The sequence below is a fragment of the Etheostoma cragini genome, chromosome 12, assembly GCF_013103735.1.
Source record: "Etheostoma cragini isolate CJK2018 chromosome 12, CSU_Ecrag_1.0, whole genome shotgun sequence".
Taxonomy (NCBI): Eukaryota; Metazoa; Chordata; class Actinopteri; order Perciformes; family Percidae; genus Etheostoma; species Etheostoma cragini.
Genome location: NC_048418.1, coordinates 2,115,698 through 2,140,422, shown reverse-complemented (window position 1 = coordinate 2,140,422; position 24,725 = coordinate 2,115,698). Strand labels below are relative to the sequence as shown.

Below are 24,725 nucleotides of genomic sequence, written 5' to 3'. Positions count from 1 at the left end.
AATTGAATAAGACGCCCCAAAATTAATGAAAGTAGAGATTTGTACTTGCCAAAGAGCGTTGTGAGGAATCAGTCATGTTATTTTGGGGAATTAAAAAGAACAGTGAAATGTGAAAATGGTGCAATTTGACCCGAGGACAACATGAGGACAACATGAGGACAACATGAGGACAACATGAGGACAACATGAGGACAACATGAGGGTTAAGGAGACGTTTGCAGAGATCGGCTCCCATTCAGCCAACACTAATATTCCACTTTTATTCAGAATATGACAATATTCCAAATTTGTGAACAGCTTGGATATTCCCAATGAGGCCTTTTTCATTTTCTGAGTGAGACATGTTGGATATGTCTGTATTATTAGGGTTTAAGACATGTTGGATATGTCTGTATTATTAGGGTTTAAGACATGTTTTGGACATGTATAATGCATTTTAAATATGCGTCTCACTTTGGGGGTTTCACAGCAGTTTGTGACAGTTTACGGCCTCTTGCTTGATGGAAAGCTGGACAGAGTCAGCTCTGTCCGTTGTTGTCAGTTGGTAGAGCAGGCGCACATATGTAGACGTTTGCTCCTTAACCCAGCGGCTGCTGGTTTGACTCCGACCTGTGGCCCTTTGCTTTCTAGTCTTAACGACTACACAAAGCTTTTTCCCTTATCCAGGAAACATTCGCCACACCACTTGAAAAGTTCCACCTGCTCATCAGATAAACACTCACACACATTTACAATCTGGGTTCAACTCGGGGTTCAGCGTCTTGCCCAAAGACACTTCGACATGGGACTGCAGGGCCAGGGATTGAACCACTGACCTTCCGATTGTTGAAGGCTGAAGGAACAAAAGCATGGTCGGACAATTCCGCCATTGGTTTAAAACTGAAAAAAATCCTGTTCAGCACGGCAGCATTTAAACACAATTATTAGCCCTGTAAATGTCTTAGTGGGAATATCCTCTTTTTAGGAAAAAGGGCAAAAAATTGAATATATTTAGCATGTAAACGCAGTCACAGGATTTAAAGAAAGAAAACCAACAAACGACAGAAGTAGAATGTGTTGTTGCTCTGATCTCAGTCTCTCTCTCTTACTTCATATTTCATCAACGCTTGTTCTCTCTATACACATCATGTACAGCATACCTACTTTGTAGTGAGCTATTCATTTTTAATCTTGATTTACACTGAAAAACAGACACGATCACATGATAAAAATCCTACTTTAAATTAAATTTACTAGATTCAAATTGGTTGTATTGTCTCTTTTTGAAATAGCAACCTAATCTAACTGTGTGTCTAAGTTTGGTGGCTTCATGTCCTCCATGTGTACTGATTGATTTCTGCATTTCTTTTCATCTTTAGCTCTCTAAACCTACTTAAATGCCAAATGCAGCATACTAACACAGATGTTCTGGTAAAAGTTCATCCTCTTCTTCTCATCTATCAGTTCATGCCACTGACGCTGACTAAGATGGAACTGAATGTGATTTAAAAGGCTGAAAACAAGTCAGAAAAAGAAAGCTATATAGTGGAAGGATAAAGAAACAAGGGATAAAAGAGAGAAAGGGGGGGAAATAATTCCCAGCAAAGCACTGAGCCAAAGAGAGCGAGACCAAACAGAATTCTTTATCCAGACATGGACTGCATATCAATAGTGCCGTACACAGCACAGGCATGCTAATTACTGTAGCAGTGTGTCGGTCTGTCTCTGCAACATCTGGGCTGTCTGCACTCAGACGGACTATGAAGTTGTGTGCTGTTTACCGAGAGAGAGTGTGTGTCTGTGTGTGGCATCAGAATGTATTTTTATGAGGGTGCGTGACCATGGATTTCCACCAACTGTGGCTGCGTGTTGGCTTCGTTCTCATATGTTGCAGAACGGCTGCGGCCATGACTGACAGCTGAAGTCACGTGGACCCACGAGATCTCGCAAAGTCACGTAGAACAGAACCACAAAACCAAAACAACAGCGAAACAGTTGTTTCCACCCAGAGAAGTAGAGGGGGAACAACGCTGTGCTGTGTTTTCAAGGTGTAGTGCAGGGAGATACGAAACGCCGTGAGCACGACGTATTTTATTTTGAAAAATATCATGTGGGCCACTCAGGATAACACCTTACCCATAGCTGCTATCTCGGTGGCCTGAAAAGGCGTATGACAGGGTGGAGTTGCATTATCTGCTCTCCACCATGGAATGCTTTGGCTTCGGCAATATGTTCCTAGCTTGGAATAGGCTCATATACACTCACCCCACCACGTCAGTGCTTACAAGCGGCATCATTTCCCTTCAATTTGAACTGGAAAGAGGCACGAGGAAGGGAGACCCTCTCTCTCCTTCACTTTATTGCAGTTGCACTTAAACCGCTAGCGGATGCCAAATGTAGAGAACCTGCATTTCCAGGCATACAAATCGTTGACAAATGTCATAAATTGCTGATGTATGCAGACGATATCCTTTTGTTTGTTTCAGATCATTCTTGTCAGAAAGAAACAAAATGTCTGACTGACTGACATGCGTTGTGTGTTCTTTATAGAAAAGTTATTTTTAGAAATGCCTCATGATGTATTGTCTCTAGAAGTGTTATTATTCAACTTTTGTTTCTGTTAAAGAATGAATAGAAAATCGCAATAACCGAAAATTGCGGTACAAATCGAATCAGCACCCATGTATCGTGAAAGGATCAAATCGGGACAAAAGCACATCGTCCCAGCCCTAAAAATGATTCTCTTTAAATGGAAGATATACTGTCTCTAATGCCACATGAATTAAGAAAATGATAGTAAATGGTCTTGAAAAAGATTCATTTTTGTTCTGTCTCGGTCTATCATTTGGACTCGGACTTGACTTGGACTTGAACCTCTTTGGACTTGCATCTCGACTAGTCCTGGTCTTGGTCTACAGCCCTGTTCCAGGTAGCACATTTTAAGAATACCGCATTACAAAAAAGGAAAAACACCAAACTAAAAGGATGAGGCAGGCAGACAGCCTACATTCCTCCACCATCTGCTCTCTGGCTCAGATGAAGAGCAGTTTGGAAGCAGATTGCCTCTGGCTGAGCAAACAAGTGAAAGACATGCTGCATAATTATCCAAATCAATAAACAACACGGAACAGAGTAACCTTGGAAAGAGAGAAAACTCATTTGTACAAGCTGCTTTCAGGCTACCTTTTAAAAGCATTGTTGATTCTCATCAATTCGCTCTCTAAAAAGCTGTAAGCAACAGCTTGTTTTGTGTGTTTTAACCCACAAAAAACACATGGCTTTGTTGTTTATGCATCTACACAAACGACAACGCACAATGCTAGTGATGTTAGCATTGACATGTATCCATCTGCACTTTCACAACATGACTAAACAACAAATGTGATCAGCAGGGAACAACCGACAAGGGCCACAACTCCAACAGCAAGCACATGACGGAAAATGCGCTGATGGATGGCAGGAGACTGAGCCTGCATCTCTCTCTCTTTCTCTTTCTCTCTCTCTCTTTCTCTCTCTCTCTCTCTCTCTCTCTCTCCCTGCCAGCCATGCTCCGATTTCAAACTTACCGGAGCGTCCCGGCCCAGAGTTTCCATTCCCTACCGTGCTCACAGGCACAGACAGACCTCATCCTCCTCCTCAAAGAGGGGTGGGATAAAAGGCCTGCATGTGTGGAACAAGAAGGGAGGGGGTCAGGTCGAGTGTGCTTCAGGAACCCTTCTTTAAGAGCACTGGAGTCTTTGCTCTTTAGGACTCAGCCCCTAATGAGAGTGTGACATGGATACAGTGCCTTGCAAAAGTGTTTGACCACCACTCAACAATGTCAGCTAACGCTTTTTGACACTATTAACACTGTGATGGAACTAAACCTGACACTTTATAAGTCACTGTAATAACCAATGTGACACAATGTTCTAATATTCAGCAATTTCAGTTGTTTACGTTTCCATTTGGGTTCTGATCTGCGCCAGAAAATGACCGACTTCTTCTTCTCTGAGGACTACCAACGTTAAACTTCACAGCCACACTCCTGCTCTGCCTCTGACCCATCAGATAGAGACTCAGCCAATACCTGGAGTCTGGCAAGACCACCTCTGATTGGCAAAAAGAAATACAGTGCTTAACTTGACAAATGCTTCATGAGAACAGGCCGTCTCAAGAGACTTTATTTGAGTGCTCACAGGTTCTTTAGATGCAAACTATTTCCAATGTGATCAAAAGAGGGCCATATGTGTCTGAAAGGTTTTCAATAACCACCTAGCAACAACAACAACAGCACAAACAAGCTCTCAGTGCTTTTATCTGAAAGTAAAGAGGCAGCCGGTGACACACACACACACACACACACACACACACACACAGCGCGCTCTGTTGAAACCAAACTCAGCCAAAAGTCAACCGTAACCATCAGATCGTCCACATAGATCCTGTTAGGGTTGAAAGGAGTGACACCGGAACAAAAGTTAAGTATTAACACACACACACACACATACACACAAATACACACACATACACACAAATACACACACACACAACACAGTCGACCTGCTGCTTTGGCCTTGAACAAGGAAATGAGAAACAGAGCTGCGCTGTAATAAACAGAGGACCTTCCTCTGTGATTAGGAAAAGACTCAACGAAACGTTACGCCAATTGAAAAATGTGCATGATGTAATGTAACGGAAATTTCCAACTGTCAGAGTTTGCTATTAAAAAGTGTATGAATGTATGCGCCTGTGTAGATCACCTTGTAGAACTATACAACCAAAAGGGACTCTGAATGAACACAAAAAGCAGACAAAATATACCAACAAGTCCTCCAAACCATACGACGATATCGGCCCTTTACTCCTCCCACAGGGGCGTTTTCCGTCCTAATATCTAGACCAGAGAAGGTAACGGCCGAGGTTTTTAACATATGGTTAACAAAGTGCGTCGCCCGTGTCATAAGTACCACGGGCACTAGAGGGCGCTGCCCCTCTAAACGTAAACATAGGTCGTAATTGCTGTTTGAACAAACGACAAATGTGGCCGTTTTTTAGGGAAAGACCGTCTGAAATATACTTCAACCAAAACCATCCGTGACAGCAGACTGCCTGAAACACATCTCCCGCCACTGGCTAAAAACCACATCTCTTCCAACTGCCCCTTCGGAAATAATATTAATAATAATAATAATAATAATAATAATAATAACACGCTCCCAGTTTCATGTTGCTCTTTGCCGTACAGCTGTTTTGAAGCTAATGTGTTTGCACTTGATTCTTGCTGTCTGGAGTTTGTACCTTCAAGGTTGAAAACAACTTACTTGGAAGTCGCTTTGGATAAAAGTGTCTTTTGAGATGTTCACAGGTTCAGAGCCGGTAAACACAGAATTATAAACTATGTGTATACTAGGGGTGGGAATCACAAGAGGCCTCAGGATACAATATCATCACGATATTTATGTCACGATACAATATTGCAGATTTTATACACATTGCAATATTCTGTGATATATTGCAAAACTTCAAAGTTTTCCCAATTTCAAATGATATCCCCAAAAGGAAACATCTTAAGTGTGTTTACTCGGGGTGGGAATCCCAAGAGGCCTCCCGATACGATATCATCACAATACTTAAGCCTTGATAGAATAATATCGCGATTTTTTAACCATATTGCAATATTCTGCGATATGTTGCAAGTTATTACCTGTTTTCCAACTTCTAATTTTTCCCAATGTCAAATGACGTCCCCTATAAGGAAACTTTGTCAACGTCTGTTTCATCTAAAAAAGAAACATTTCTCTGTTTGTTCATCTCAAATCTATGTTATTGCTGCAACATGGGATCATCAAGCAGACAAAATGACCATCACATGTTTAATAACAGATTGATAGCTGGCGTCTGAGTTGCCACAGGAACAAATCCACCTGTATTAATGAGCATTTTGAGTTTGCACATTCCAAAAAACAAATCTCAAAAGGTTTCTTATGACTTTTGGCTGAGATGTTGGTCTCTGTCTCTGTCTCTGTCCTTCTGTCCTTCATTTAGTCCATTGTTTTGGGTCCATGGTAAAGTGGTGTCATTTCCACAAGATCCGTTTACTTCCACGTTCACGTCTAATCGGTGAATCCTTGTTCCCAGAAGGGCAATCTTCTGGAGGAGTTTGTAGTAATCATCCACGGAGAAAGGAGGCATCTTGCTGCTAATTAGCTTTAGCTACGGTCACTGTAGGACAGGCTTGATCTATTGGTAGCCCACGCTCACGCAGAAAAATTTTAAAATATGGCAATAGCCTACTATGTCTACAAAATAAGTATATTCCAGTGATTTATACGTATCCAAGAGCCGCTGCTCATAGTTTCTCTCAGAGGAAAAGCAAGATTATCAGCAAAAAGAAGAAGCATCTCCTCAGCGAACAGTGAAGCAGTCACACACTAAGATACGAGCCTTCAAATAAACACACGTTACCACCCAACGTCCACTTCACACGTTTAAACTTCAAAGAGCACGCACACACACACACACACACACACACACACACACACACACACACGCATGCACGCAGGCACACACGCACGCACACACACACACACACACACACACACACACACACACACACACACAGCCAACTGACTTTACCGTCAACTGAATAAACTCAAAGACAAGGTCCTTTATTTAAAGAGCTTTGAAGTTCCTCGCTGCAGTTTTTTCGCCCTTGCTGGTCCCAAACGGGGATTCAGGGACCTCCACGGGGTCTTACGAGGATTCTTTGGCAAAAACATGGAATAGTTTAAGTCCACTGTTTGTTTGTATTCTGTTCTTAAGAAGCTAAAAGTAGAAGAAATACAATAAAGAATAATAAAAAAATAAATTTGAAGGACTTCTTTAACGGGAGGATGTACTCACAACTCAGTGAAGATCCTATCTGGATCTGAAAGATCCTGGATTTTCTAATGATTTGAAGTATGCTCAGGATGCTGAGTGAGTGTGTATTGGACTAAGAGTCCTGGCCCGGTCCTGACCTCCTACCTGTCTTGCGATGGTGGTGGTGATGGTGGTGGTGGTGGTGGTGGTGGTGGCGGTTGTGGTGGGCGGAGATGTGGACGTGCTGGGCCAGGACGTCGGCCAGCCTGCCGCCAGCCGCCCCGCTGCCCCCGCTGCGCGTGGAGGAAGAGGAGGAGGAGGCCGTGGAGGAGGTGGTGGTGGTGGTGGAGGAGGTGCCGTGGATGGCCCGGTTTATCCAGTGCTCCATGCTGATGCTCCCCTCGCGGCCGGTCCCGTCGCCGCCGCCTCCGCCTCCGTCCTCTTCCTCGCCGTCTCCGCCCTCCTCCCCATCGGCGTCGCCCGGACCCTCGCCTTCCGAACCTGAGGATGTATCTGGGGGGGGGGGGGGGGGGGGTGTTAGAGAGAGGAGTAAATGCATAAAATAGAGCCCCACAATAAAAAAAGTAAGTAAAAAAAATAAATGACCTTTCAATAAAAATAAAAATCTACTTTAACTGCTTTAAATCTACTTTATGTGCTGTGTTTGGAGACGGTGAGAAAAATGCATCTATTGTCTTTGGCCTGAAAGGTTCTCTGGACCCATCTGTCTGGAATCGCTACGGGGGGGGAATGGACTAAGAGTGTGTGTGTGTGTGTGTGTGTGTGTGTGTGTGTGTGTGTGGGTGTGTGTGTGTGTGTGTGAGTGTGTGTGTGTGTGTTCATATTTGCATGTAATTTCCATAAAGCCTACAGCATTATGAAACTAGTAGGGGTTGATTTGAATAACAACAGAAGCTGACCCAGTTCACACACACACACACACACACACACACACAAGCAGCACCTTACACACAGTAAACGAGTCCATCAATCAACCAAAACAAAAAGAATGAGACATGTTTGACCAAATCAGAATTAAAGGCGTAAGAGATAATATCCGGGTGATATGTGGGAATCATGACAGGAAATGATGGAGGAGACTGCACACATGACAAGTCCCAGAAATTTAGATTAAATGCAGCTTTATTCAATTATTGAACAAGGAAGATAACCAAAGTGTCTCTCTGAACATACAAATAACTCTTTGTTTATGCTTTCCTTCTTGTCCTCACGCATGTCAGCTTATCTATTTCTGTAATCCAGTGTTACCTTCAAATCACTCTATATTTTTAAGACCCTTCTAACAGATAGACACCTTCCGGTCTATTCTCAGCTGTGGGATCGGGTTACCTTCTGTGGAAGATCCTTAGAATTAGATGAAATACAGGTGAAAACCTACATGCTTATATAGTCCTCCTATCAAGAGGGACTACGGGACTCAATCTTCATCAAGTGGACAGTTGCACCTTTGCTTTGTGTTTGGCTAGATGTATTTGTGAGGACCGTTGTGCTGCACCTTTTCTGCTTTCTGCATTTAAAAGGAGTAATGACACGCCCTAATCCGGCTGTCCCTTCCTGGCACACACATCTAAAACATCAGGAAACGCCTCAGAGCTAGCAGATGTAAGAGAAATCGCCATGGGCGGTCCTTCGCTCCAACTTCCACAGCGCTCCTTAATAAACAATCGGCTCGGAACAAAATAGCTTGAAGCACTTACGGCAATTTATTTAGTTATTTTTAATCATAGTCTAATTAGTTTTGGTTAATTTTTACTATCTGATTTTTATGAGATTTTGTTATTTAGAATAGTGGCGGTTGTACTTTCTTCTGTCATATTGTTTTTCTTTTATATGTGTTTTAGTGCAATTATACAGAATTATCTGTTTTTTTTATATTATTCAGGTTTTAATGACTTGGTAATTAATTGACAAGGGGGGGGGGGGGGCATTGAGACTTGTGCAAAGTAATGTAATGTAGGGTGGATTGTATGTTGTATGTGAGTGTAAAGACTATGTGTTATTGATGTTTTACACCAGCCTTATGTAGCACTGATGCTCAAAGTTGATCTTGATCTGGATCAACAAACCTCCAGGCTCCGAAATGCGTATTGCTTCAAACACAACTCATTTTAAAATGTTAAAAGTGCATTTTGATCTTAAATAATTTGTCTCCTTGTTTGGCGACTGTGCCTTTAAAAGGTGACATTTCATGGTCGTCACGGACTACGACTGACATTTGCAGTTTAAAAAACGCCTCGGGACTCGACGTGTTAACCACCCGTGGTGCTGACACGCCTGATTGGCGAATCAGTGCCTCGTTATCAGCAGAGCCCTGCGGAGGCAACCGGTGACCAAACACAAACATGTTGACGAGGTTACCATGCTGCCACGGCAACCCGGGAGTGTCATGAAATAAACATACAAGAGAGAGAGAGAGAGAGAGAGAGAGAGAGAGTCCCTGACGCACGGCAGCTCTTCATGAAGCTTAAATATACAGTTTATTTATTGAGAAATTGAGAAAACACAGCAGTTAGAAGCCAATAGGACGTCAGAGCGCTCCGCTTGTCATCTCTACACGATGTACGGCTTGCTGCTCGGCAACAGGCGACTGCTGTCCTCAAATGAACTCCACTGGCAGACAGAGAGTGTGTGTGTGTGTGTGCGTGCGTGTGCGTGTGTGTGTGCGTGTGTGTGTGTGTGTGTGAGACTGCTTCTACCGCTCCCTCAGGACGTGAGCTTTCTGAATATGCAGGATGAATTGTGTGTGTTTCTGTGCGTCATGTGTGAGTGTGTGACTGGTGCGTGTACTGTACTTTCCTTTGTGTAAACGGGAAAAAAATAAATTAACAGACAAATCATGTGAATAGTGTGTCTGTGTGTCTGTGTGTGTGTGTCTGTGTGTTTGTGTGTGTATGAGTGAGTGTGTGTGCGTGCATGCACACTTCTTCACAATTCAAGAATAAGTTGCATGTGAACGTGTTGTGCACATGTTTATACATTCATGAAGGCTTTGTGTGTGTGTGTGTGTGTGTGTGTGTGTGTGTGTGTGTGTGTGTGTGTGTGTGTGTTTGTGTGTGTGTGTGTGTGTGTGTGTGTCATATTCATGAGCTACAGCCACACACTCTGCTCACTGCAACAGTAACTAGGTTTTTGTGTTTTTAAAGATTCCCGTCCCTTTGTCCTTCATTCATATAGCTACGAAAAGTGATGCACTGAACGTTTGATGTCTTCCACGTACGGCGGGGTAATGAAACACAGGGTTTTCCAGCTAGTTTGTGTCCCAGAAGAACTTTAAAAGAATTTCATTCAGGAAACAGGTGTTCGTGGTCCGGAAGAACTAGTTAAAGGTGCTCAAAGGATTTTTCTTTTACCCTTTTTTTCAACATTGTCTTTTTTTCCCACTAGCACCACCTTACTACCACTAGTATTACACTACTTTTTGGATTCCATGGTCAATGACTCATTCAAGGTCAATGACCCTCATTAATATAGAATTATACGTAATATAATTACGTTAATAAAGAAGAAATTATGTTAATAAAGAAGAAATTGTGAATTATTTGGACTAATAGTTCAGAGGAATGTATGTTGAGTGAATGAGTTTGGTTTGAAATTTAAAACTTAGTGTGTGAAAGCACAGAAGTTCTTCTGTAACACTGAGTTTCTGCACAATTAACCCTGCAAAAGCACCTTGCACTTTAAATCTTGTGCTCACTAGAAATGTGCTCATAAGTTTCTTGAAAATGAGTATTTAAGCATGAATAAGCATAAAAAATGACTTGTCAACTGAAGAAATCTTAGTCGAGTAAGACCAAAACCACAGGTTAGTCGACTAATCGACTAAGAGGGGACAGCCCTATAGTTTTGCCACTTAAACTAAACCGTCGTCATCGTAGAACGTCATCTTTTATTCGGCTAAACTTAACTGCAATCATTGGCCAAGGTGATTGTAAAGTGATGAATGAATCAAATAACACTGCATCTCTTTGAATCTGCAGTTTGACAGCTTGTAGACACAAAAACATATGAAAATTACTTTAAAGCCCTGGTTACATGACAGAAAAAGCTACTTTTTAATAATCAGTGTTAAGACTTCCGGCTCTGCTTGTTGCAGACCTGTGAAAGCAGAAAATCTGCTTCCCTACCTGGGGGTGTGTAAGCGTCCATTGAGGTCTGGACCACCAACGACCGGCGCTTGGAAGGCATCGGCACCGCCATCTTCCTCTCTTTGTGCTTGGCCAGGGCCGCCTGGACCGCCTCTGTGTGCACGTCTGGACACACACACACACACACACACACACACACAGTCGATTAGTTTACGTTGTATTTGTGTTGGCACATTTTAATGAGTTTTCTCTTCCTGCCAGAAATCCATTTACTTTCAGTTCTGTGCAGTAAGAAAATTATCTTGTAGATAATTACAACATGCTTGAAATCAATCATTCAAAATGTAGCTCTGACAACGATGTTTTAATCAATCTAATAACGTCATGCAGAATAATGTAAACAGACACACAGGGCATTTCCTAAGTAGCCTACAGTTAATAATGGGCTTTTTTTGTATTTTTACTTCAGTAGGTCTTTGATTTTTCCAGGACTTTTGCCGAAGTCTTTTCCCACTGTGGTAAACTTATTTAACAACAGGGTTCGTAGTTCCTGTTTACACTTTTCTATATGTTGTTATATAGTTTGAAATGGTCTTTACACCTCCGACAGCAATGAATAGCAATGAAAAACTCCAAAAAAGATCCGGCATCTTTAGCATTTGTATCCTGTAAAAATGCCCACCAATCAATGCCTTGCGGCCCGCTTGGAAAGAACCAATGAAATGCCTCCTTGCCCCGCTGCATGTACTCCACCCCTCCTGCGTACGAGCCTGAGGTCAAAGCTTATCGCTGACGGATTTAATGCACGTCTAGCAGAGAACGGAGGAGAAACTCAGCATGAGTCGCCAATACCGCGGTTACAGTACCTGCAATCGCCCCGCCCCCAAAAAAAGGCTAAGAAAAGAAAGATCTGAAGCAGCGATGCAGCGGAGGAGGGTCTGACTAGTCCACACAGCATCCCGGGATGGGAGAAAAACATGCTCTGGTTTATTGGCATTTCTTTAAACCAATCACAATCATCTTTGGTGGCTCTGAGCGCCAGACAGAGCAACGGTGCCTCTGCCAAATAGCCTCAGGAAGGATTGTTTTGGTGGAACATGTGTACACTGAAAAGTTGTTTTAGTCGTGCAGCAGGAAACTCAGATTGGACAGATAGTCTAGCTAGCTGTCTGGATTTACCCTGCAGAGATCTGAGGACCAGGTAACCATAGTCCTCAGATTGGACAGATAGTCTAGCTAGCGGTCTGGATTTACCCTGCAGAGACCTGAGGACCAGGGAACCATAGTCCTAAGAAATCCACCGGAGGCAGAGACACAGCCAACACAGAGACGGGGGAAGGGGACAGACATCCGGCCAAAAAGAGGGACATCCGGGTAGAAATTCTAGTGGCTCCGGGGCAATAAAATGTTGTTGATATAGACCAATCAGAGCCCAGAGAAGATGCTATTTTGAAATCTTGCTATCTTTCAACATTACCAACCCTGCCTTTAAATATAGGGTCTGAGCGGTAACCATAAACACAACAGGGTGGACCCAATAACTGAGGAAACAGGTCCATCAAGTCCAGTTGTCTTTTTCAGGCAGCATTAACGTGGCTGCCAGTGTTAACATTGGGGAAGGATGTTAAATAATAGAGAATAATCAGAGTCCATCTAGCCTAGGCACACAGAGGGCAGCAGGACTATCAGCTGTATTTGTGCTGCGGTGTCCTCGTAACAAAGAGCGCCGCGTTCCCATTTATTCACAATCGGTTTAGGGACCCGTGAGGCCCGGTGGTTTGGGACTGGATTAAGTTCAGGGGGGGGGTCGATATGGACACTTTGTAAATTAGTGTTTCTAAAAGCGAGATAAAGCCACAGCTGGGTTTGTTTGAACGGCGTCCACCGCTGCTAGAAGGCAAACACACTGGATGTCAGACCCAATGATAAGTAAGGAAGACATCTGTCGGAATGAATGGGGCTCACACAAGTACTTGTGCTTGGCTGCTGTGTGTGTGTGTGTGTGTGTGTGTGTGTGTGTGTGTGTGTGTGTGTGTTTATGTTGGGAAACGGTGGTAATCTAAATCTCAAGTGCCCGTTTATTGTCTTATGGTTGACTGAGTGTGACAACACAGTGTGTGTAAGTGTGTGTGTGGCGGTTGAAGGTGCTCTCACAGCTTTCCTTCTTCAATTTAATGAGTTAGAAGGTTTTTAGGGGATTTATTTTCTGTCGGAAGAAACTCAAACAAAGCCTCCAACAGCATGTTGGAACAGAGAATTAAAGTAAAGCAGGTTTTTCCTACCACTGGTCCAGGTACTCAAACGCATCTCTTTTGTTATTAGTCTCCAGCATGTATCTTAATGGCTAAAACCCAAATGTGACCACATTGAATTCTTACCAAGGTCATTATATTTTGGCATTTTTCATTAGTTTTTATTAGAATATTGTTTTGACTTTTTGTTTCCATATTCAGCTTAGTTTTAATAACTTCTTAACCCTTGTGTTGTCTTCCTGTCCACCATGAACTGGTTCCTTCTGGGTCCAAATTTCCAGCTTTTTTAAACACTTTTTGCTGTGTGGACTAGCCAGACCCTCCTGGGCAACGCTGTGGAGGGAGGTCTGGCAATGTGGGACTATACCTAAATCATGGTGGCAGCTGTTGCCGTGGTCCTGCTACGTCCTGCTACGTCCTGCTACGTCCTGCTACGTCCTGCTACATCCTGCTACGTCCTGCTACGTCTTGCTGCGTCCTGCTGCGTCCTGCAGTGTCCTGCTACATACTGCTATGCACTACAGTGCCCTGCTACGTCATTAACTAATACAGCTACTATTTGTAGTCATAGTTCCATTATCTTTACTGGTACTATAAGTTCCACTGTTAATCACACCCCCAACCAGACACCGCCTACCAAGGGCCTCGGTCTGTCCAAGGGTCTTTGTAAATTATAGCGTGTGGTCTAGAACTACTCTGTCTGTAAAGTCTCTTGAGATAACTCTTGTTATGATTTGATTCTAAATACAGTTGAATTAAACTACATCATTAGAGAAAAATGTCTGACATCATATGGTGATGGACAACTTCTTGTTCCTACCTGATCGGTAACGTTCGTCTCTGGAGCCAGAAGACCGCCGGCGGTGGTACCGGGAGGACGAGGACGGGGTGACCGGGGTTCTCTTCTCCTGGCCTGTGGACGGGTCCATTCCTGGAACAAAAGAACTCTGATTTAATTCATAAGCCTTCATATGTTTCCAATCTTTAAAAAATCAATGCCTCAGAAAACAAAACTTAGTGTTCAATTCTCTGTATTCTGTTTTACACACAATACACTTTGGATGCCACCATGTTTAACCTTGAAAATCCTGGAAAATAACCGCAAAAAGATGGTACAGTCCAAACCAGCCAAGTCACATTGGCTTTCATTAAGAAAGTTCAGTTTCTATTGAAAACAACTGCAGTGAATGCAATTATTTGGTTACCTGAGATGGCCATAACACTATTGGTGGTACTATTTTATTCATTTAATAATTTTCTTTGTTTGCAGGATCACACACAAAGTTCAGAATGTTTAAATAAAATGTATTCAGTCAGGTACAGTTGAATCCTGAAGATCTTCAGATAAACCCACGGTCGACAGGGAAAGAAAGAGATAACATTGATCACAAAACTACCAACAAGGAAAAGGCTATAAGCTAAAAAAGAATAGGTGGAACTGATAATACATACAGTATATCTAAATAACTCTTTTAAATGTCTTGAATCACAACTGCTACGTGAGATACAGACACTGAGGTGGTGCCACACAATAGGGCTGCACGATTTGAGGAAAATAGGGATATGCGATACCGTTGTTGAATATCGCAATAACATCATTACTTCAGATAAATAAACAGATATTAAAGTCTACTCAGTTAAGCATTTCTGCTGATTTCAGTAGTCTGCTGTAATATTACAAATTGCTTGTTGAGATTAAAACAAAAGAAACTAAATCATTTCCAACATTCTTTTATTGGACAAATTAAACATGTGTAAGAGCCAATTAGTGCCCTTGGTAGGTGCAACCTGGAAGCACACACACACACATACAATACACACTCCACAGGCTCACATACAAGCTTTAAATTGCTTGGAAATACAGGAAAGATGTGATGGAAATAAATGGAACCAATGGTTATAACTGCAAATATGACTCGGACTTCCATTGATCAAACCAGGTAAAACGTACGTCCATCATAGTACCCGTGCTACTTAAAGGGCAGTTTTCTACTGATATCTTCTTTCACGATGTGTTTATTGAGCCAGTTGACATTGCAATGATGATGAAGAAACGATATATTGTGCAGCCCTAGCTACCACACAATATGCATTCACACAACCACACACACACACACACACACACACACACACACACACAGTAACACAGACTCCCTTCACACCAATCAATAAGTCTGATGATAATAACCACGCTGATGCTGACAGCTACGACCGCCGTGGAGCTGCTGATCTACGAGCATCCATCTGAGCTTCACACTCGCACCCTCGTCCGTCTTCATTAGAGCTCTCAGAGCTCCGCCGGCGCTCAGCAGGAAAGAGGAAAGTTGATTAACCGACCATATGACGACTAGCAGCCCGCGCTGGAATAAACGACAGGTCTGGGAAATACCTCGCTCTGTTGTTTCCTCCTGGGAGTCTGGATGGATTCCCCCCCGCCCTCCTTACAAGTTCTACTTCCTTTTTTTAAATGTCTTCTTTCTCTCTCTCTCTCTCTCTCTCTCTCTTTCTTCTTACTCCACTACTACTATACTACAGAGATTAAGATTAGACTAACAGAAAAATAATTAAAGATGACTAAGAGAAAAAGATCGAAAAAGGACTTCCATGTTCAAAAAGGAGTAGGAATAAGATAATTAGAATAATCAATTAATAAATTAACAATGACAATAATCGGATGTTATGCATGTTTCTCCGCCTGATTGGGTCTTACTGGTCATGCCATCTTGTTCTCTGATACCCCCCCCCCCCCCAAACAACAGATGATCCTTTCCTAACAACAGGCAACAACATCCTGACGACTGGTGGTAACTCCAACATGAACAACAAACTGCAGGCGATGCTCTCCAATAGGAAGTTACAACACAACATAATCCTCCAATACAAGGCTGTGTGCGACTTTCTTACACAACACGGCTAAAAACACGACCCTCTTTAAAGGTAATGTGCTTTTTGACAGCGTCACATATGCCGATGCTTTTTATAAAACCCGTACATCTGTGTTTTCTGCCGCCTGTGAGGCCTTGTAGTCGCGTGTTACTTTCAGTAACAGGTCCACCTCATCCTTGGCCCACATAAAGAAATCTTTTGTCTTGTTTTTTGCCATTGCTGCCGTTTATACTGAAGGTCTCTTCTGCAACCAAAGGGTACTAACCCTGGTTAAATAAAGGTTTGAATGAACTAACGCTACCACGGCAACTACCATGGAATATATGTATGTATTTATATGGATGTATATGTACACTACCGGTCAAAAGTTCAGGGTCACTCACAGATTTCGATTGGACTCCATTATAGACAGAATCGCAGCTGAGATCAGATGCCTTGTTTTTTTTAACCAGGGCAGTTTCCAGATTACATTATGTGCTTACATAATTGCAAAAGGGTTGTTTAATTTTTTCTTAGTTAGTTTTTTAAAATAATATCAGATTAGTAAACAAAATGTGCCTTTGGAACATTGGATGAATGGTTGCTGATAATGGGAAATTCAGATATTGCATTAAAGATCAGCCCCCCCACCCAGATCAGCTGGTATCCTGTCTATAATGGAGTGGAATGGACATTTGTAAGTGACCCCAAACTTTTGACCGGTAGTGTGTATATGTATATGTATGGATGTATACGTATGTATATAATAATATACATGCTGCTTCCTGTTTACAGCAGCACTCGCATGGCCAGAATAAGAGATTGTTGATTGGTTTGGTTGTGTTAGTTTAAACTGAGAATAGTTCTTAGCAATGTGAATGCAGCCTTAGAAGAGGCTGACAGATTGTTGGTTGGCAGAAGGAATTTAAAATAAAAAGCCCAACCGACGTATCCTGTGTGGACCTGCATGGCTGACATTGCTTTTCCATAAATTCATGGAGCTAGGGGTCTGTGCCCGTGGCCCGTGGCACCACTGGTCCAAAAAGGGAAGGTCCAATTATCGAGACATCCCACTGCAGCCTCAGAGGGGACATTTTATATCAGATTGTATTGTGTTTCACTTGGCTGCTAGACATATTTCCAAAGTAAGCTGGAAGATACAAGATGGTGGCTGTTGGGTTTTAAACCCTGTGAATGCTGGATGACGAGTATTTGTCGCTTCAGGGCTCCTATCAGAGAGCACGAGGCGATTTCTAACGTAATTTACGTAACTAACGTACGTAATGAACGTAGAAGTAACTAACGTACATGCAACTACACAGTCTCTGTAGCATGAGGAATTCACAACAGTGGCAGTAAAGCTAAAACCAGTTTTTTTTTTTTTATGTTCCTACAAGTGTAAGACTACATCAATGTGCTTAAAAAAACAATATCTTTCCTATCTATCACATTATTTTTTGGCTGATATTTAAAGAACGGCGTACCGGGTTTCATGATATCAAAGTGCCCTGTGAGTAAACTAATCTAGAAGGTCAAATCATTTAAATCTGGGTAACTAGGGAAATCTTTTTCGATTTGAACACTTTGAACACTGTAAAGGCTTTAATCGGATGACACCAGCCCGGCTGAGGACCAAGCAGTGCAGATTAACCAGGCCTCAGAGCTGAAATACATCAAAGGGGAAGGGAAGGAAACGGTTACTGGTTACCGGCAGTTTGGTATACTCGTGGGGTCCCGACAGCTTTGTGGGGCCAAAATGCTGGACCCCACAACTTTAAAGGGCTGGTTGAGGGTTAAGACTTGGTTTTAGGATTAGGGCTAGAATTAGGTTATGGTCAGGGTGGGGCTGAGGGTTAAGGTTAGACATTTAGTTGTGATGGTTAGGGTTAGGGTAAGGGGCAAGGGAATGCATTATGTCAGGGTTAGGGTTAGGGTTAGGGGTTAGGGTTAGGGGTTAGGGTTAGGGTTAGGGTTAGGTTAGGGTTGTGTTATGTCAATGATGGGTCCCCACGAAGATAGTGCCAAGCACTAATTAATTAAAGAGATTTAGGAAAATTCAACCCTTTAAGGACACCAATTTTCTTTGTGAATGGATAACGTATTGCACATAAATAAATGTTCTTCCTTAAAATACAGGGGCATAAGTATACACCCCACTTTGTTAAATTACCATAGAGGCAGGCACATTTTTATTATTAAAGGCCAGTTATTACATGGATAGAAGATACTATGCATCCTGATAAAGGTCCCTACAAAAAACATATTGTGCATGTACATATGCGTAATACATAATTCCCTTCTATTACACAGAGAGAATTATTCTTTTGAAGCAGTTTGTGTGTGTGTGTGTGTGTGTGTTTGTGTGTGTGTGTGTGTGTGTGTGTGTGTGTGTGTGTGTGTGTGTGTGTGTGTGTGTGTGTGTGTGTGTGTGTCCCTCCTCCAGTCCCTCATTATGAACTAGGGGCGACTCCCCACTGGGCCTGGATGTGAATACCATACATTTTCTCCATCACACACCCTTCATTCCTTCCCATAATGCACTTCCTGTCATCCTCCACCCTATGAACACACACACACACACACACACACACACACACACACACACACACACACACACACACACACTATATTCCAGTAATAGCTTTGGCAGTGCCAGTGTGTCTCCAGTGACGCTCCAGTCCCGTCCTCAGCAGTCAGTCGTATGGGGTGTCTCGCTGCAAAATGGACTTTTAGATCCTTTGTGCTCGCCCTCGATCCAAAACAAAACATCCATCTGCGGTTTGTTTACCAAAAACAACTCAATGGTGATGGTTTATTAAGACGTACTGAGCGAAGATCCGAGTCAACACAATATCCTGTATGGAGGAAAATCAAAGTCTCCAGTTTCACTGTTAGAAGAAAGCGAAGCCCCAACAGTGCACGTTGGTCTGTTGGACAAAAACAATAACATCTAAATAAATAAATGGGTATTTTGGCTTTTATCGCCTGCGGGGGCCCTTGCAGCCAAACAAAGACCAGGTACTGCATCATGAGAATAATCATCTCTGTGTAAAAACCAACTAATACATGTGCCAAATGTTCTTTGCGCTGGCCTTTGGGGCTTAAGCCTCCTCAACACGTGGAGTATCCAGGGTGATGTCCAGGAAAGGAAAAGGATTCCAGCAAAATGATCCTGTTGTCATTGTTCAGCCTCTCCGATGTTTTTTTTAAGCAATTTGATCTCACGTTAATTTATTCGGTTTCTCTGATTGCTCTGATAACTCAATGCTTAATTTGCTGAAAATTTGGGATGCCCAGATCAGCTTTTTTGCCTTCACTCCCCGATCTAAAAGAAAAAACTAATACCCAAACTGCGTCCCGATCCAATACTTGCTTAGATAGCAGTCTATATCCCCGATGTTACATTTCCAGGGTTGCTCCGTCGCTGATGGGAAATCTGCTGGATTTCACTTTCGGCCGGATGTCCGTTGTCTTGGACTTTCTTTGTGTCTGCGTTCTAACCTCCAATGGATTTCTAAGGACTATGGTTACCTGGTCCTCAGGTCTCTGCAGGGTAAATCCAGACAGCTAGCTAGACTATCTGTCCTATCTGAGGACTATGGTTACCTGGTCCTCAGGTATCTGCAGGGTAAATCCAGACAGCTAGCTAGACAATCTGTCCTATCTGAGGACTATGGTTACCTGGTCCTCAGGTCTCTGCAGGGTAAATCCAGACAGCTAGCTAGACTATCTGTCCAATCTGAGGACTATGGTTACCTGGTCCTCAGGTCTCTGCAGGGTAAATCCAGACAGCTAGCTATACTATCTGTCCTATCTACGGCTCCGTTTGGTCAATGTTTTCTTTCTCTCATTTCAATATCGGGTCTGTCAGTCACAGTGAAATTCGGGGACATTTCCGGGGACAGAATCACCCGGGGATAGGTCACCAAAACCGGGGACTGTCCCTGGAAACCGGGGACGTCTGGTCACCCTAAATCGGGGTGAATGCTGATCCGCGACCTCCAATCTGATACTGCGATTGGCCTCGGGACATCCCCGAACAGTGGTATGAAAAGGTGAAGGACAGACAGCTTTACCTGGTGTTTGTGGGAAGAAGGCTCCAATCAGCTTGGATCGCTTCTTCTCATAGCCCTTCTGTGTGATATCACCTGCCAGAGGAAACAGACGGAGGGAGAGACAGTTACTTTCCATGGTATTCTACATGATGTATGCTCACTGGTGAAACTGAAGCCTGCTAAGTCACAGTATAGAACCAATCACATCCGTTATGAATGCACGTCGTTGAATCAAAGTCTATCTTCACAGAACATTGATCCAACAAATATTTAAAAGGTCCCTTATGGTGACACTTAAACTTGTATCTGACCCTCATATATGTGTCTATTAAACACTAATTTAATAGTGTTACCAAAAAAGTGAGAGTTGGGTTGATTTGCCCGAACTTATGAGAGTCTTCTTTTCCCCTCCCACAAATTATAGATACTCAGGGACGAATTAACTCCATGCATGACTCTAGCTTCTTCTCGGATTCTTCTCGGCGGAAAAGGGGGTGGGGCTAGGTCAATTTTGGAAAACGACACCCATTGGTTACCTCGTTTCTACGTAGCAAATGGATCAAATTCTAAATGGCCCGGTTAGCTTGGAGGCGGTCTAGGTTTGTTGGGGGTGGAGAAATGGTGGGAGTGAGAGATTTTTTACGTTTTTACAGTTTTTTACTTTAGAGCCCCGAGCCTGTATGACACACAGAATCCCATTAAAAAAGAATTTTCACTATGTGGGGCCTTTAAGCAGGGAATCCAAATATGGCAAGCTAAAATTGTAAAAAAATGATGGACAATAAGAAAATTTTCTTGACCGTTCGGTAAAAAAAGTCAAATGGTCAAAGTCAATTGTTACTGGCTTTGTACTTCGACCCGTACGAATTATTTGTTTCTTTAAACAACAAAAAATAAAAGGAATAAACATCCCCAAAAAATAAAAGAAAATGTCAAACTTTTTTAAATGTTGAAAAAAAAAGGGATTAAAAGGGTCAAAAACTTCTAAAAACGATGACACAAAACTTGAATAAAAAGGTGGAAAGTGTGCAAAAAAGTCAATTTCACACTCAAGTCATATCATTCAACACCATTCTTTGACGGAGGCAGTACAATGACGTCATTTATGATACGATGTTGCCCGAACGCCACATCAGGCAAGTAAATGTAGCAACGTGCTCGAGGTGCGTTTTATTTGCCCCGTGCCATTGAGCAAAACCCTCAGCACTGAACAATGAGGAAACAATAAAGCTGCAAGGAAAAATACATATGTTACATATTCCACAAAAAAATACAATCTAGGACATCAAAACTAAGCAGTCTGAGAGAAGGCCGATCCCTTTGTGCTTAGTCATCCTCTCCAACTCAGACCAGACGGTGCATGTGTGTGTGGATGTGTGTGTACATGTGTGTGCATGTGTGTGCGTATGCGTGTGTGTGTACAGTGTCTGAATGAATCTGGACCTTTGAGTTCTGCAGATGCACTTAATTCACCTTCCACACAGCGACTAGCCCCTTCAAAACCTGCTGACCAGTCTCCCCGAGGGAAGCAGTCAGTTGTAATCCAGCCGCCCTAAAACGTCCCATCGGCGGATTTCCACACAGGCGCGTCCGGATCCAAAAGCTCTTTTAGAAAGGATTATTTGGGGAGGGGTTTGCCACATTTACAAAGAAATGTGTTAAGAAAAGGGAGCCAGAAAAGTTTGGAAAACCCAGTGGAAAGAAAATGAACGTCAGCTGAGAGCTTGAATGTTTAACCCCACCCAACTTGTACTAAATGCGAGTAAAAACAAACACTGACAAATACTCTCTGATTGAACTGAGGCAACAACTTAAGAGGGAAGCAGAAAGCTAAAGAGAGAGGCATCATGGGAATTGTATGAGCCGGGAGAAGAACCAGAGGCGTTTTCTTTCATGGCAAATCGAAAGGGTAAAGAGTTTGAGGGTGAAAGCAGAGAGAGAGAGAGAGAGAGAGAGAGAGAGAGAGAGAGAGAGAGAGAGAGAGAGAGAGTTGCTGTGAGATTTAACTGTTAAAACGCATCTATTAAGCTGGTAATGTGAACGAGGGAGGTCCAGCCAATGGGGAACAAGCTTTTTGCTAAACATGGGTGTAAAAGACGGAGATGCTCAGCCAGTTTGGGAATACATTCTCGCTCCTATCACGTCAAACGCCACCCTTGGTCAGCTACCTTTAGGGATCTTTAATGCACCCGGCGTGGCGCAAACCCGGACGCAAGTGTCTTTTAGTTACAAGTGTTTAAGACCGATGCAGTTGTCAATCTCCCATCCAGCGCCCACGTGGTTTAAATAGCAAATGCACCTTATGTGTCAAGCATTCAGTTTCGTCAACGCTACATGTTTTTAACGTTTTATGTTTCGATTTGTGTCTCCATGTTTCACGGGTTGCTTTTTGATTTGTGTATTGTCTATTATAAATATACAAAGTCTGTCACAGTATGTGTATATTATTTTAAAAGAAAATTACTTGCAATAATCGCAAAATGCCAAAACATTCCTTCACAAAATGAGAGCACATTTATTCTGAAACACTCATGAAGCCTAACTGTGCTTCCGTAAACACAGGCTGACATGTCGTGACAACTGTTTTCGGGATTTTCTCTGGCTGGAGGATGACTGATTTGAAAAGAATACCAAAAACTCAGAGGAAATCAGAGTGAAGAGCATCGCCTGACTCGCTGAGAGACGCATGAAGCAGTCCTGTGACGCTAAATCTGCAGCGGACTCCAACATGGAGAAAGCTGACTTGACAAATCCTTCTTAGACACAATTACATGTGACTACCTGGCTCGGATCAGGACACCGACTGTGGGCACGCACGTCATCGCTGACGATGCCAGAACTGTGTGTGTGTGTGTGTGTGTGTGCGTGTGTGTGTGTGTGTGTGTGTGAAGGTGAGGCAAATGGCAATAATTAGCATCTCTGGTAGGGGGGCTAACTACCCTGCAGAGAGCAAGAGGAACTGGCAAATGCTTCAGTTTGAACAGAGAAAACAGAAGACAGTGGGGGAGACACGGGGGAGGAACAGAGGGAGGTGAGACCTCGTCTTTAATACTTACTTCCTTATGTCATGGATACGTAATGTAATATAGTAAAGTAGAAAATTCTGCAGAAATGTTGTCAGTGTGCCTCCTACTTGGTGCACATGTGAATAGCAATACAACTAATAAGTGTCTTAACCCTTCAGAGATATAACTTCAGAGATATAACTAGCTCTCAACATTGCGCCACACACACACACACACACATCAGAAAATCTGAGACGATCTGAAAACGGGACGATACGTAAACTGTGATTTGAGAGAAACCGTGCTTGATATCTGAACGCCCATTATGCCAATAAACGCCAAAGTCTTGTCTTCGGTTTGAACTTTTAATCATGTTTCTATGATAAAGTATGGCGATGCAGCACGGTCCTAAAGTGGGGGTGTTTTGAGTAATGTTGAGCGATTTCCCGAACATTTTCCCATTCAAGTCAATGAGAAATCTTTTGCCGTTTTTTGCAGATTTTGTGAAAACCGCATGGTAAATCTCTTAGAAAAGTCATAGCCCACCATTCCTGATCCATACACACGTTTTGATGTATTTTGTGTGCGCATGTTGGCAACGCCCCAGGACTTGTAGCGGGACAAAAATCTGGCGGAAGAATAATAATAAGTATGGGCAATAATAGTCAGTGCGCCGATTGCTGCTATTGCAGCACATCGGCACACTGAATAATGCATGGTTTATATGTAAAATGGGTATGGGGGGCTTGTGGCCCGGAGCTAGAGTGGTCACCCCGTGGTCTCCCATTGCCAGACCTTCCTCCACAGGACTGGCCGTCCCATAAACACAAGGTTGGCGGTTCAATCCCAGGCTCCTCTGGCCACATGTCCAAGTGTCCCTAAGCAAGACAGTTAACCCCAAACTGTCCCATGTGTCTACTGCTCCTAATATACTTAGGATGGGTTAAATTGCAGAAATAAGATCTCACTACATTTTACTCGGTGTACAATGTAGTTTTTTTTGTGTTTCCATGAGTGAAATAAAAACAATGTGAAGTGAAAGTGACACACACAGACAGACAGACAGAGACACCACACATACACACACACACACACACACACACACACACACACCATCTTCTTGACTTTATTTTGTCAGGGAAGAGGAGTCAAATTGAAATGAATGTGTCAGTCAGCAAGGTTTTCTGTTAGATACTTTAACCACTCTGTGTTGGTAATCTCCATCCAATCAGACAGTGAGACAGGCTGTCAGTCACACAGTGAGACAGTGAGACAGGCCGTCAGACAGTGAGACAGGCTGTCAGTCACACAGTGAGACAGCGAGACAGACTGTCAGTCACACAGTGAGACAGAGAGACAGGCTGTCAGACAGTGAGACAGGCAGTCAATCACACAGTGAGACAGCGAGACAGACTGTCAGACAGTGAGAAAGGCCATCAGACAGTGAGACAGACTGTCAGTCACACAGTGAGACAGCGAGACAGACTCTCAGACAGTGAGACAGGGTGTCAGTCACACAGTGAGACAGTGAGACAGGCCGTCAGACAGTGAGACAGGCCGTCAGACAGTGAGACAGGCTGTCAGTCACACAGTGAGACAGCGAGACAGACTGTCAGTCAC

General features: G+C 43.0%; 1 protein-coding gene across 1 annotated transcript in view; it reads right to left on the bottom strand.

Moving 5' to 3' along the window:
* LOC117953968 (disco-interacting protein 2 homolog C-like) overlaps window positions 1-24,725 on the bottom strand; it is a 157,324-nt gene that overhangs the window by 61,454 nt on the left and 71,145 nt on the right. Inside the window, 6 exon segments of the mRNA XM_034887386.1 lie at window positions 3,546-3,600; window positions 3,602-3,639; window positions 6,988-7,335; window positions 10,968-11,093; window positions 14,001-14,111; window positions 20,122-20,193. Of these exon segments, the coding sequence (XP_034743277.1) occupies window positions 3,546-3,600; window positions 3,602-3,639; window positions 6,988-7,335; window positions 10,968-11,093; window positions 14,001-14,111; window positions 20,122-20,193 (750 nt within the window).